The following is a 15,836-nucleotide window of genomic DNA, read 5'->3' as shown; positions in this document are numbered from 1 at the left end:
CTATTGACCATGTATGGAATATTGTCATTCGTGCTTGTGCATCTGCTACTAGTCTCTCCCTCTTGGATAGGGTTCAAAATAGTCGCTAACCTAATTGATCCTGAACTATCAGCTGGACTTCAGCCTCTTTCTCATCAACGAAATGTTGCATCCCTCTGCCTGTTTTACAAGTATTTTAATGGTAGATGCTCTGACGAGCTACAAGCCCTTGTACCTCCCCTCAATGTAAATATCCCCGACAAACTCAACAAGCAAAGTAAAGATCCCAAGCTGCCAGAAAGCCTTTTACTCTAATAGTTTCTTCCCCAGAACTACTAGACTTTGGCATTCACTTCAGGTCTCCTGTTTCCCAAACTGTACTGACATGCAGAAATTCAAGTGTAATGCAAATAGATATCTTGCTGCTAAACTCCCTAAATAGTGTTCCTGCAATTATGTCCTAGATAGTAGCCCCCTACAGAAAAGTGGCACTATGCCTTGTTTGGGGTGAAAATGCAATAATAAAAAAAATTTTTTTTTTTTTAATTATAATTTGTGATGAATAGGATTGGTCGAGCAACATCATGTAATAAGAGATAGTAGTTGGTCTACAGTTGGCCATCTGAGTTCTGTTCTCTACCAAACTTGGGAGGGAGGGGGGATATTTTTAGGCATCAATAATGCAGCCAAACACTCATTTCGAGATGGTTTGTAAAATTACGTAAATAAAATTTAAATTAACTTTCAATATTGTTTGTATTCATCCCAGATCTGTTTAAAGTTCTGAAAAGATAAGGCCAAGATAACAACCAGACTCCACACATGGGAATTCAGGTACTAACCACTAAGACAATCATTAAAATAATAGGGTGATAAATATAAGCTTGAATGTAACCAACCTTAATTTGTTCACTGTATTTGCTTTTGACTCCATCCAGACATTTCCTCAGTTCATCAATTACAGCATCCTTAAAAATAAAATGTTTTAAATTCTAAGTTCAGTATTTTGCATTGTAAAAACAAAATCTGAATAGAGAGATATTATAGTCATTAGAAGTTTGACAATTCTATCGATTCAGTTTAACATTTTTACCTTTGTTTTGTGGCTTTCATCAAGTTCTGTATATCGTGTCTTCCAATTGTCTGACAGCACTTCCTTTTGCTGCAAGCACTTTTGAAGATCTGCAAAAAAGGACAGAAGATTATTTACCAAAAATTCAGGTTAGTTTAAGAATAGTCCAACCGAAGAGTAGACAACCTTTTACTATTTCATTTACCATCTTTTCCACATGTAATTTCAGATGAAGTTTATTTCTCAAAAAGCTTTTCTAAAAAGATTTTTACTATTTACTTCTGTGTATTTCTATAGAAAATAAGAGAAACAAAGAAAAATGTTTTTCTTTTCAACTTCATTTTTATGATTAGGACACATAAGAATACAATTTTTAGTGTACTTTCATAAGTTTTTAAACCAACACATTTTAGGTGAAAACATTATGTACTCATGTGATGTCGTCTGAAAAATCCAATCAAAAATCACCCATAATTATGTTTTTTAAAATGACAAATCTTTAAATTAAGTCAAGAGAGAAAAGTCAGTTTATCATTCTGAATTGGCTGCACAACTCTTCTAAATTATATTTAATTATTTTTCTACTGGATCATTTTTATTAATTTTTACATGACATGCAAGTACGGTTTCACCTGAAATGCATTGGTTTTAAAAGATCACCAATGTACATAAACGCCCAAATTTTGTTTTCATTTTAAACGATAATCTTTTTAAAACGAGCATAATGAAAAGAATTAAAGGTTTTGTTTTTAACTTGAGTTTTAATATTCAGACAAGGAGTCAATTTTGGATAATCCTTGCCTGGTTAATTCTTCAACTAATTTTGAAACATCTTGTTGCTACCTGATCGACAAATGAAGATGGCATAAAAATATCAAAAGAACTGAACAATTGATACAAACTTTTTTTTTTCATTTCACAGAAAACAATGAAAGAAGCAGATTTGCTTGCTGGTATCTAAAATATTTAGAAAAAAAAAAATTTTTTTTCTTATATAGTTGATGATTAACACCTTGGGAGGATTGGAAACTGGGTGAAAAAGTTAAGTGGATGACTCAACAAAAATTAACTGTTTAAGTGACTTAAAAATGACTATCGGCTGGCATTGTATTCTTGGGAAGAAACTTTATTCATAGAAGTGTGATACTATACTTGGGAAGTGACTGATCAAAAGCGAACACGCAATCGAGAGAATGTCAAAATCGTTTGAACTCTCCAGACAAATTACACCTGGCAAGTTGTTTAATGACTTCCAAGTAGTCAGGAAGTGGCTGAAAAAGAGAGTTATTTCTGATGATCAGCTGGGTGTGGGTGTGACTATGACAAAGACTGAATATTTAGAATTTCTCGTCAAAACTAAATATCATTCCCCACTAGATTTCAATATAGATTTTGAACTTTGTCTATACAGGAAGGAGTACTCTGAGCAGCACCTCCTCCAGATATGGCAACAGTACTCCATCTTACGATCGTAGAGGATCATATCAGAATTGAGGTACTTTCTGAAGTGGTAAAATTATTCAACCATTTTTCTAGCGACCCGAGCAATGGATTTGATGTCACATTTTAGGTCTGAAGAAAAGGTCAGTCCTAGGAGTTTATCAACATAAAGGTTTCTGAATTTTTGAGAGAAGGAATGATAATTCGTATTATTTGAATTAGATTACTGTTCTAATATTGAGTGCCATTTTCATAATGTTTCGGCCAATGTAATCTCTGACCGGAACAACCTGTGGCAATGGTAATATTTAGTTGTAAATTACATTTTTCTGGAAGTTGAAGGTTCAATCCTCAATGTGGGGGACTTAAAAATACAATCGTGAATTACTCAGAACTTCTATCCTGTCATGGCTGATGGAACAAGTGCATGCTACACCTCCTGAATTAAAAGGGTTCTATTCAAAATTCTGTGCAGATCTCAGAATTTGACAAAATATACTTGAAGAAGGTCAAAGGTTACATCAACCAAAATGAAGATTAGAAAAATAGTCTAAATAATCCAAATAATACGAATTTCTATCAATAACTGTAGATTTGCTGAAATTGTCATTTCAACATGTTTATGTATGAAGAAGTTGTATTGGACTTGAGTATGCACAATTTGAAATTCATAGACAAGGATAGCCATGTTAAATCCAGATAGGAGCTTTTAGAAATCACAAACGTACAGATCACATGGTTTATTCTAAATTGTGTTAGCGGTTCTAGTCAGCTAACGTCTTCCCTAATTTTCTGCTTGGCATTACCAGAACCGGTGAAAAGGTAAAACAGTACTTTTGCTTTTTTTTGTTCTTCACTATTTGTATTTTGAAGCAATTTATTTGAAATAAAATAAGAAAAAGACATTGAAAAATATACAACAAACATATACCGATAAAAATAACAATTAGTCTTTGTACTAATTGTGTTATTAAAAGTGCAAATAAAAACTTATTTCAGGTAACGCCACACAGAAAATTAGAGAAGGCGCTAGCTGACTATAACTTTGTTGTCTCCAACAAAAGCTCATCAACAAAAATTTTCTGTAACTCTCCAGTAATGTCCTGAAAATGACTTTTTTTTTATGATGTGTAATACTAAGTGAAGCTTCCCATACAATCTCTCATTATGCAGACGATCTCACCATATGAAGGTCAAAGCTATTCTTAGCATGTGAGTACAGGCTCTGTCCAATAAAACCTTTTACAAGCCATCTTAAATGAAAATTGTATATTAAACCTTTTTAATCTCAAGTGACATAATGGAACCTATTTTGAATTATAAAGTGTGATGTGGATTATTCAGACTATTGTTTTTATCTTAGAAGTTATTCTCACATTTCAGCTGAACTGCAACTTGCTAGAACCTGTGATGCAATGGATAAAAGTATTAAAGAATAATCAGTTCTAAGTAACAGTTTTCTGGATGTTGAAGGTTCAATCCTCAGTATGGGCGAACCAAAGTTTATTACAAACTACTTTTCACATAAATACTTTAAATTCAGCAATGTTGTTTATAATTAGATTCTCCTTAATATTTTACGCATTTTGAGGCAAAAGATCTAAAAATTTTAACTTTTGGTGCTTATGCTGTTCTTCCAAACATGTCATTTAATCCATAGAGATAGTTTGATCTCGTTCCGTCAACCATGACCTGGTAGAAATCTTAGGTAGTCTGTAAAATAGGAAATTTCAACGAGCAAAGTAGCTACATTTAACTTTTTTTTTTTTTTTTTTTTTTTTTGTGAAAAAGTATCAAGTGGCACTTAACATTATTCTTCCACCGAATGATTCGACCTGAAGGTCAGGTTATATCAGATGAAACATAACATTCAAGATAAGAACAGAAGTTCAAATAATAAAAATTCGAATCTCATCTAGAAAATTCCCAAACAAAATATTTTATGTTTTGGAATTTTGGAGAGGAAAATTGAAAATTTGTATTATTTGAACTATCTTCATTTAGGTTGTGATATTCATAATGCTTTCGTCAACCTAACCTTTAAAATAACATTTCTTTAAACAAATTTTTCACTATCTTGACAAACATTAAAAAAAAAAAAAAAAAGAAAAAAAGTTGCTTACCTTTTATTTCCGATTCTAATGCATTCACATAATCCTGCCTTTTTTCCTTCTCAGTACACTGATTATCAATTCCTTCAAGTTTTTCCTGATACTGTCTTTGGAGTTCCCCCATCAAAAGGAGCTCCTTTTTCAAAATTAGCATCTGACAAAAGGAAACGGGAAATAGAATTTACAAAGTATAAATTTAATAAATATATAAATTTAGTAACATTTAAACTCATTGAAATCAAAGGTATTTCAAACATTTTTCTTAAAAATACTTTGAAATTTGTACATTGGAATAAAGTAGGTATTTGTACATCAATGCTAACATTCAAATTCATATTTGAATGTTAGCATTGATGTACAAACAAGATAATTGTTCAAATCAAATTCGGTGATTCATAAATACATTCAAGACAGCTGAATATGATGCACTAGCCCTTTCTTCCAACCATCAAAATAATTCATCAGAATAACAATGATTAAGTAACAAATTTTCAGATTATAAAAAGTTTGAAATAATTGTTCAATTTTTAGCAGGGTGTCCAATGTTCCATGAAAGTTTACTACAAAACGGTTTCATTACTTGATTTCTCAACTGCTCTTCAAGCAAAAAAAAAATCCTGTTTATAGCAGAATGAAGGGGGTGGATCATTTTACAATAAACCTACATCATTAACTGAACATACCTCTAAAAAAAAAAAAAAAAAAAAAAAAAAAAAAATTAACAAGTTCATCATATTATTTGGATTCTTATTCAGACTACAGTATCTTCAGTGTTATTTTCACAAGGTTCAGTTGATTTATGCTCTCATGGCCGAGTAGAAGTCCTAAGTAATTCACAATTGTATTTTGAGTGGCACCTACACCGAAGATTGAAACTTGAAATAGAACCAAAATTTGTTGCTCCATATGTTTATCCACCTGTAGTCATAGACATTTGTTGGCTACCACCTAAAATCACACAGGCCATACAGATAAAAAAAAAAAAAAAAAATTTGTTAGAGCGTTAATTTTCATTTTCCGGCATATAAAATCGTTGGCAACCCAACAAAGGGACAACCTTAATACAAAAATACATTGTATAACACTTATGGAGAAAACTAAAACTCATTAGTATCAGTTATCTTATTTAAATGAGAATTGCATTAAGAACCATAAAAAAAGTGACAGAAGGAAATGGACAAACATTCAAATCAAGAACATGAAATTAAATAGACACCCTTATCAATAACTAGCAGGGAGATCCAATGATGCCCATGATTAAATGATGGTCAACGAATGTTTCACACTCCCATATTTTTATTGTCATTGAAATCTGCAAAATTGACTGATTGCCTGCTCTAGTTGAGGACCCATTGTAGTGCACTTGGAAGTTTCACAAGCAATGACATTGTACTATAGAGAACCTACTGTTGATTTTATAAAATTATTTTTTATATATAATGGCTTCAATTAAAGTTTAAAATGCAAAAGTCAAGTATCATACTTCAATTGTGCTCTAAACAGAAACATTTATTTCAAACATGCCCGTTGTATCAAAGAACCTACTGTTGAATTTATATGCTGGACCTTTCTGCTTACATGGTAATAAAACTTCTCAAATGCACTTGCAAAGTTAGACTGTATAAGGCATTAACTTTGGTCAAAATCACCTGTCCCTTGTTGCATCGGATTATTTTGATTATCAATACCTATTGAAGACATTCCGATACAAAACCTATCTAAAAACACTACCGGATACATAAAGTACACTTGTGTGAAATTTCATAAAAATCGGTCCAGCCGTTTCAGAGTCTATAGGGGACAAATTCACACAAAGTTCCTTGTATATAATAGTAAAGATAGAAATAATGAAGATGGCTGTCAAAGAATCCTGATTAACTTAAATTAATTAAGTGATATTGATTATTTTCCATTTGATTATTGGACAATAACTTAGTAAAGGTAAAAATGGAATCCCAAAGTTTGTAGCAATTTAATGCTGATTACATCCACCATCAGATTGAACTATAATATGTCTTCACTAACAATTCTAATTCTTCTTTGGCAAATGTCATAGTTAAATGTTGATACATGAAAGATATATTAATATCTGGAAAAAAAGAAAAAAAAAAAAAAAAAAAAGTCAATTTGTATAAAATATTGATGTTTCACTACTTATACTACTTTGAAAAGTTTAAAAAATTATTAAAAACAGATCAGACTCATTTTTAATAATTTTTAGAAAATTTATAGTAAAGCATTAAGTGTTTTAGATACTTTAAAAAAAAATAAAGATCGTATGATTGGAAGGAACGATTGTCTTATGCAAAATAAGATGCAAAGTATAACATGTTTTTTTTTTACCTGTTCTTTTAATTTTTCCTTGTCTGCATCCTGTTCTTCCATCAGTTCTAATCTCTTTTCGGCTTGAAACAATTTTTGATTCGCTTCTTGAAGATTCTTAAAAAAAAAAATAAATAAATAAATAATCGGTTGAAAATCAGTTGAATAAAAATCTGATTCAACCCCAAAGTTAGTTAAAAAAAAAAAACAAACAAAAAACCCCAAAAGACTCTGACAAAATTAATAATTCATACCTTTGGAAAATTAATAAAAAATATGAGACTGGACTTGTTTTTATAAAAAAACAAATTCCTGCAAAAATTCCCAATTAATGCATCACCTCTGGTAAAAATATTGCAATAATGTAAAATTAAATATGTTACTTAAAAAATATTAAAAATATTAAGTAAAATTAAAATTTGATTTAAAAAACATATTGTGAACTAATAATATTAAACATTTTTTTTTTTTTAAATATTTTGTCAGAAAATAAAACTTTCTAACTAAAATAATCACAGCCAAAACGGAAGGAGGGAGTAAGTATTTTTGAACAGAGCCTCTCTTTAAAAATCTTCCAAAAATCAAGTAATGATCCAATCAATATGAAATTTTCACCAATCATAATTTCATAATCAATATTTATATATTTTTTTAACCTACACTCCCCCTTCTTTATTTATTTTAAATAATCAGCTGAAATTAAACAAAATATATTGTATTGTGGGGAGGGTAAGGATTTTAGAGTTAAAAAAACAAAAAAACAACTGCATGTATCAGATTTTACGGTTGAAAATCCAAATTTTGAATGGGTTTAATTTTTCATCCTTTGTGTTTTGAAGTGTGAAATTCGTTGAATATATTAATAATAATTATCTTTCAGATTAGCAAAAATTTTTTTTTTTATATATTTTCATTATTTTTACGAAAAACACTACTTTTAAATCTTTTAAAAATAAATCAATAATTTTCTTTTAGTGAGCCCAATATTGCTAATATACTATTATATAGTATATATTATATATGCTTTGAAGAATTGATACCAAAAAAGAAAAGATCGATAAATAACTTTTTATTTTATATTGCATAAAAATTTAAACTGAAATAGTTAAAGTATCACAGCAAATTAAATTCATCTTCAATCTACCAGCTATCATCGTGCAACACTGACAAATTTGTCCCTTAATTCATTCAATTTGCAATTTCTCGCTTATTTCTGGGTTCATTAAAAAAAAATATCTATGTGGTTGAAAATAAAATACTTTTGTACATATTTTTCTCCATTGAATATTTCTTTTTACAGTCAGTTAAAGCAGTATTTACTTTGAACTGTGAAATATGAATATTTTTCAAGACTCAATTTTACAGTTTGTTTTTCAAAATCAAAGTACCCAATCTTTGTTAATAATATTTTTGAAAAAAATTGTACAACTAATCAGAACACGACCAAAACTAGAAAGTTGGATTTTTCTTTTGTAACCAATTGAAGTGGAAACCCAGAGTAAAACTTAACAGAATTCCTTAAAAATTATAAGATATGTAAAAACAAAAAACAAAAAAAAACCCTTAATTAATAGAAAATACTACTACACGATTTAACATCCGTTCTTAGTACCTATAATGCCATCACTGGAGCTGATGACCGCTCTTCAGGCATTTCAATCATTAATGAGGTGCTCTGATGTTTAGAGCATGGAGGCTAACCTTGATATTGTCCAGTTATTGCTTCTTTGGTTGGTCATGGTATTTGTGGTGTGGAGTGACCACTTCCTATCAATCGGATCCCCAAGTGGCAGATAGAACAACCTTCTGATTAATATGGAGGTTAGCTGTGAATGCTCAATAAACAGTTCTGGATCAAATGGCAACCTACACAGAGGGTTTGTGTTGGATATACCCTAGTCAGACATATCTCCTTGCTGGGACTTTATATATAAAATTTTAAAATCAAAGTTATTTGATTTTAAAATTTTATATATAAAGTTCCAGCAATTTGTCATTTTCTTAAAAAAAAAAAAAAAAAAAAAAAAAAAAAAAAAAAAAAAAAAAAAAAAAAAAAAAAAAAGCAGAAAATTCACATCTCTACTATGTATTGATCTCAGAAATTAAGCTGATATCCTAATGAAAGGAGATATATTCATTCAGATGTTATTACTATTAACTGCATATAGTTGATTTACTTTATGGTTTTGCTGGATAAAAAAGTAGCTTCCTTTAGTGAAGAATGGATACATCAACAGCAACTTTCCAACATCATACCAATTCTTGCTGACTCAATCTTTAATGCAACACATTTTTCATATATTTCACCCAATATCTATTTACAGAGCAAGAATGAACAATTTCAGATACAAAAATGCAGAAGCAGAAAACAAAATTATTTTTGTGGATAATTTACATCATTCATGGAAATTAACATGAAATTTAAGAAATGTGTACGGATTAATCTTGTCCTTGTAAATGGTGCTACCCTAAAATGAAAACAAAAAATACTGCAAAGACAACTTACATTCCGATCTTCTTTGGCCATTTTTTCTTTGTCACTGAGAGTGTTGTTTAAAAACTGATTTTTTGCTTTCAATTCTTCACATTCAGCTAAAGCAGTTCTGGAAAGAAAAAAATTTTCTGTTAAAAAAAATTTTTTTTGAAAGGATGAATTTTTTTATTATAAAAAAGAAATGAAAAACAAAAAGAAATAAGGAAAGAAAAAGCAAAATCAAAGAAAGGGAAAAAGAAAAACATCTAAAAAACTTGTGTCAAACTTACAAATCTGCTACTTGAATTAAAAAAAAAAGGGGGGGGATTTAGGGTCTTTGAAGATGATCCTTAATATAGGCATATATTCTATGATCATGACAATCTTGAGATTCAGGTTTAGAAGTCCTGTGTTAGTAAGCTTTAATCATGAAATCATCTACAAAAACGAACAGGATACTGTTAGTTTCGCACAGGAAATTGTATTTAATCCACTGGAAGGTTGGAACCCCTGATATTGACAAAGGAGACATGATAGTGAGGGTCTATACTGGAAGTTCAGGTTTTGGGTTTAATTTTATGTTTACTGTAACTTATGTTGCTGTTTAAAAATTTGTGAAAGAAGTCAGTAGGGTTGCTTAGAACAGGAGAGAGGGAGAGAACACAAGTAAAGAAGACAGGTGTTCTTTGAATACAATTGAAGATCCACACATTTCTCAAGAACCAATATAGACTTCCATATACTTTTATTAAAAGTCCCAAGCCCTTTATTAAAATGTCTATTCTTAATTTTAAATTTTCATAACTAATATGGCAAAAAAATAAAACATTTTCATGCAAGTTATCCATATCTATATAATCCACAAGACAATTAAACCCTTTGTAGAAAATGAGATATAGTCATCCAAATGTTCTTAATATAATTTCATAATATATATTGTCACATAATCGCAGCATTGGATTGTGTTTTAGAAAAGAAAGCACATTTTAAATTTTATTTTTTTGCTGACGGAAGATATCTCGTTTTTTTTTTGTTTTAATTATTGTCATGGTAAGGGAACTTACAGAGAAAGAGAGGCTGAATCTGTAACGAGGGAAAAAGAAGGTGTAGGGAGAAAGAGAGAGAAGAGAAGGTCAAAGAAAATGCTTAACAGGTCTCACTCCACCCCATCTACTTTGTAAGGATGAGCCAGTTATTTGACAAGATTGCGGAGTACTGAACCACTGCTCAACCCCTTTGGTTCTGGGATGCTTACCGCCAAAAATGGACAAAGGAAAAATAAGAGAGAAAATCAGAATATGGAGAAGAAGAAGAGAGAAAAAAAGGAAAAGAAAAGATGTTTTCATGCTTCTCAGCAAAATGGTTGTAGCATGTGGATGGAGTTAAACTCTGATCCTACGGCAACAGTATTGGAAGTTTGAACTTTAAGACTATGTAGACCACGATAAAAAAAAAAAAAAAAACAAACAAGAAGAAAAACCACCAGAACAAGCAAACTTGTTAACAGCCGAGGGGAGAAGAGATTAGCAAAATGACAAAGAGAAAATATGACTTGCAAAAATAATAAGTCAACATGTGAACGTGTCTTGATAAGGACATATTGTCTGAAAGACTTTTAGCTGAATGATGTTTGACTGGTAAATTCAAAAACGAGATTCGTCAAAGTAGATGGGAGCGATGATATATGCCCAAGAAAGAAAAAGAAAGGAAGAGAATGAACTGAAATTGGAGATTTTCAAACAAACTGCAAATACGGCCTAAAGGAAAAAAGAAAGATCAAAATGAACTGAGGTATCGTGAAGGCAAACATAAAACAAGTGACCGAATTGTAAGTCCGACTCCTCATTCTCTCACGGCAAATTGATATTTTGTTTTGCCCTTTTTTATTTATTGATATTGTTTTGCCCTTTTTTATTTATTGGTTTCGTTTTGCCCTTTTTTATTTATTGATTTCGTTTTGCCCTTTTTTATTTATTGATTTCGTTTTGCCCTTTTTTATTTATTGATTTCGTTTTGCCCTTTTTTATTTATTGATTTTGTTTTGCCCTTTTTATTTATTGATATTGTTTTGCCCTTTTTTATTTATTGATATTGTTTTGCCCTTTTTTATTTATTGATATTGTTTTGCCCTTTTTTATTTATTGATTTCGTTTTGCCTTTTTTTATTTATTGATATTGTTTTGCCCTTTTTTATTTATTGATTTCGTTTTGCCTTTTTTTATTTATTGATATTGTTTTGCCCTTTTTTATTTATTGATTTCGTTTTGCCTTTTTTTATTTATTGATATTGTTTTGCCCTTTTTATTTATTGATATTGTTTTGCTCTTTTTTATTTATTGATATTGTTTTGCCCTTTTTTATTTATTGATATTGTTTTGCCCTTTTTTATTTATTGATATTGTTTTGCCCTTTTTTATTTATTGATTTTGTTTTGCCCTTTTTTATTTATTGATATTGTTTTGCCCTTTTTTATTTGATTTCGTTTTGCCTTTTTTTATTTATTGATATTGTTTTGCCCTTTTTATTTATTGATATTGTTTTGCTCTTTTTTATTTATTGATATTGTTTTGCCCTTTTTTATTTATTGATATTGTTTTGCCCTTTTTTATTTATTGATATTGTTTTGCCCTTTTTTATTTATTGATTTTGTTTTGCCCTTTTTTATTTATTGATTTCGTTTTGCCCTTTTTTATTTATTGATTTCGTTTTGCCCTTTTTATTTATTGATTTCGTTTTGCCCTTTTTTATTTATTGATATTGTTTTGCTCTTTTTTATTTATTGATTTTGTTTTGCCCTTTTTATTTATTGATATTGTTTTGCCCTTTTTTATTTATTGATATTGTTTTGCCCTTTTTTATTTATTGATTTTGTTTTGCCCTTTTTTATTTATTGATTTCGTTTTGCCCTTTTTTATTTATTGATTTTGTTTTGCCCTTTTTTATTTATTGATTTCGTTTTGCCTTTTTTTATTTATTGATATTGTTTTGCCCTTTTTATTTATTGATATTGTTTTGCCCTTTTTTATTTATTGATATTGTTTTGCTCTTTTTTATTTATTGATATTGTTTTGCCCTTTTTTATTTATTGATTTTGTTTTGCCCTTTTTTATTTATTGATTTCGTTTTGCCTTTTTTTATTTATTGATATTGTTTTGCCCTTTTTTATTTATTGATTTTGTTTTGCCCTTTTTATTTATTGATATTGTTTTGCCCTTTTTTATTTATTGATATTGTTTTGCCCTTTTTTATTTATTGATATTGTTTTGCCCTTTTTTATTTATTGATTTCGTTTTGCCTTTTTTTATTTATTGATATTGTTTTGCCCTTTTTTATTTATTGATTTCGTTTTGCCTTTTTTTATTTATTGATATTGTTTTGCCCTTTTTATTTATTGATATTGTTTTGCTCTTTTTTATTTATTGATATTGTTTTGCCCTTTTTTATTTATTGATATTGTTTTGCCCTTTTTTATTTATTGATATTGTTTTGCCTTTTTTTATTTATTGATATTGTTTTGCCCTTTTTATTTATTGATTTCGTTTTGCCTTTTTTTATTTATTGATATTGTTTTGCCCTTTTTATTTATTGATTTCGTTTTGCCTTTTTTTATTTATTGATATTGTTTTGCCCTTTTTATTTATTGATTTCGTTTTGCCTTTTTTTATTTATTGATATTGTTTTGCCCTTTTTATTTATTGATTTCGTTTTGCCCTTTTTTATTTATTGATATTGTTTTGCCCTTTTTTATTTATTGATATTGTTTTGCCCTTTTTTATTTATTGATTTCGTTTTGCCCTTTTTTATTTATTGATTTCGTTTTGCCCTTTTTTATTTATTGATATTGTTTTGCCCTTTTTTATTTATTGATTTCGTTTTGCCCTTTTTTATTTATTGATTTCGTTTTGCCCTTTTTTATTTATTGATTTCGTTTTGCCCTTTTTTATTTATTGATATTGTTTTGTCCTTTTTTATTTATTGATTTTGTTTTGCCCTTTTTATTTATTGATTTCGTTTTGCCCTTTTTTATTTATTGATTTTGTTTTGTCCTTTTTTATTTATTGATTTCGTTTTGCCCTTTTTTATTTATTGATTTCGTTTTGCCCTTTTTTATTTATTGATTTCGTTTTGCCCTTTTTTATTTATTGATATTGTTTTGCCCTTTTTTATTTATTGATTTCGTTTTGCCCTTTTTTATTTATTGATTTCGTTTTGCCCTTTTTTATTTATTGATTTCGTTTTGCCCTTTTTTATTTATTGATTTTGTTTTGCCTTTTTATTTATTGATATTGTTTTGCCCTTTTTTATTTATTGATATTTTTTTGCCTTTTTTTATTTATTGATATTGTTTTGCCCTTTTTTATTTATTGATTTCGTTTTGCCTTTTTTTATTTATTGATATTGTTTTGCCCTTTTTATTTATTGATTTCGTTTTGCCTTTTTTTATTTATTGATATTGTTTTGCCCTTTTTATTTATTGATTTCGTTTTGCCCTTTTTTATTTATTGATATTGTTTTGCCCTTTTTTATTTATTGATATTGTTTTGCCCTTTTTATTTATTGATATTGTTTTGCCCTTTTTATTTATTGATTTCGTTTTGCCCTTTTTTATTTATTGATATTGTTTTGCCCTTTTTTATTTATTGATATTGTTTTGCCCTTTTTTATCTATTGATTTCGTTTTGCCCTTTTTTATTTATTGATTTCGTTTTGCCCTTTTTTATTTATTGATATTGTTTTGCCCTTTTTTATTTATTGATTTTGTTTTGCCCTTTTTTATTTATTGATTTCGTTTTGCCCTTTTTTATTTATTGATTTCGTTTTGCCCTTTTTTATTTATTGATATTGTTTTGCCCTTTTTTATTTATTGATTTTGTTTTGCCCTTTTTTATTTATTGATTTCGTTTTGCCCTTTTTTATTTATTGATATTGTTTTGTCCTTTTTTATTTATTGATTTTGTTTTGCCCTTTTTATTTATTGATTTCGTTTTGCCCTTTTTTATTTATTGATTTTGTTTTGTCCTTTTTTATTTATTGATTTCGTTTTGCCCTTTTTTATTTATTGATTTCGTTTTGCCCTTTTTTATTTATTGATTTCGTTTTGCCCTTTTTTATTTATTGATTTTGTTTTGTCCTTTTTTATTTATTGATTTCGTTTTGCCCTTTTTTATTTATTGATTTCGTTTTGCCCTTTTTTATTTATTGATTTTGTTTTGCCTTTTTTTATTTATTGATATTGTTTTGCCCTTTTTATTTATTGATATTGTTTTGCCCTTTTTTATTTATTGATATTGTTTTGTCCTTTTTTATTTATTGATTTTGTTTTGCCCTTTTTTATTTATTGATTTTGTTTTGCCCTTTTTTATTTATTGATTTTGTTTTGCCTTTTTTTATTTATTGATATTGTTTTGCCCTTTTTATTTATTGATATTGTTTTGCCCTTTTTTATTTATTGATATTGTTTTGCCCTTTTTTATTTATTGATATTGTTTTGCCCTTTTTTATTTATTGATGTTTCGTTTTCCGCTCTGCATTTTTAGACATTATTGTAAGATCCCCTCCTCATAATTTGTTCTTTTGTTTAATCTCACTTTTTTTTCTCCTTCCTCCCATAGTCTATTTTTGTAATAAAGTTGCTTTAAACTTCAATATTCGTGGTTGTGTTTTGTTTCTTTCACTGCGCTGTTCATTCGTTTATTCCATATTTTATGGATTTTGAAAGAGTCTTCCATTTCCTCTTGTTCAGCGCAATATATCGAACCCAGAGGACCTTTTTCTTTTTTTCTAATTTTTTTATTTTTTTTGTTATGCGAGTGGTTTTATGTAGTCCCAACATGGGGCGTGATCATAACAATATGAAATTCTATTTCCTAGAGCCTTGCAGGAATTCATGACCAAATTAAAAAATGAATAAATTGTGAAAGTTGGGTCCATTTCTCGCACTAACATTAAAGTCAAAACATCCTGGTACAAGTTGATCTTACACAAGAGAAGCACCATATTTTTTGACGCTGCTTATGTATGAGAGATCAGTTATCTAATTTGCATATTTGTTTTTAAAAGGGAATTTTATTAATTAGCTACTTGTTATCTTTAAAATTCAATAGTTTAATTTTAATATAACAAATAGTTCTGTTTCACAATATTATTTTATTTCCTGGACAAATATTTACCATTTATGTTCACACGTTTTGTTCAAGTGAAAAGGCAAATGGATTTCTTTCTTTACAGTCCTATTTAAAAGCTGAATACATTTGTACTGAAATCACCAAAATGTTAATCTATATGAATAATGGAGAAAGATTATATTTAGAGTTTAGAACAAATTTATGAATGAAATGTTTATTATTTTAAATTAATGTTTCAAGAATTAACTTTGCAAAGCTAGAATCCGATAAATGAATTTTTAGTTTATGCATTTGAATAAGAAAACTACTTTACC

At 28.5% G+C, this 15,836-nt stretch overlaps 1 protein-coding gene across 1 annotated transcript in view; it reads right to left on the bottom strand.

Moving 5' to 3' along the window:
* LOC145292094 (hamartin-like) overlaps positions 1-15,836 on the bottom strand; it is an 89,650-nt gene that overhangs the window by 2,050 nt on the left and 71,764 nt on the right. The window contains exons 17-21 of the mRNA XM_080138175.1: positions 9,431-9,527; positions 6,946-7,041; positions 4,615-4,756; positions 1,073-1,161; positions 879-947 (exon numbers count right to left, since the gene is read on the bottom strand). Of these exons, the coding sequence (XP_079994301.1) occupies positions 879-947; positions 1,073-1,161; positions 4,615-4,756; positions 6,946-7,041; positions 9,431-9,527 (493 nt within the window). The remainder of the gene's footprint in view (positions 1-878; positions 948-1,072; positions 1,162-4,614; positions 4,757-6,945; positions 7,042-9,430; positions 9,528-15,836) is intronic.

Source organism: Euprymna scolopes, chromosome 13 (genome assembly GCF_053919585.1).
Source record: "Euprymna scolopes isolate OS-2025 chromosome 13, ASM5391958v1, whole genome shotgun sequence".
NCBI lineage: Eukaryota > Metazoa > Mollusca > Cephalopoda > Sepiida > Sepiolidae > Euprymna > Euprymna scolopes.
The sequence above is the reverse complement of the archived record's forward strand: the minus strand, read 5'-3'. Positions and strand labels throughout refer to the sequence as shown.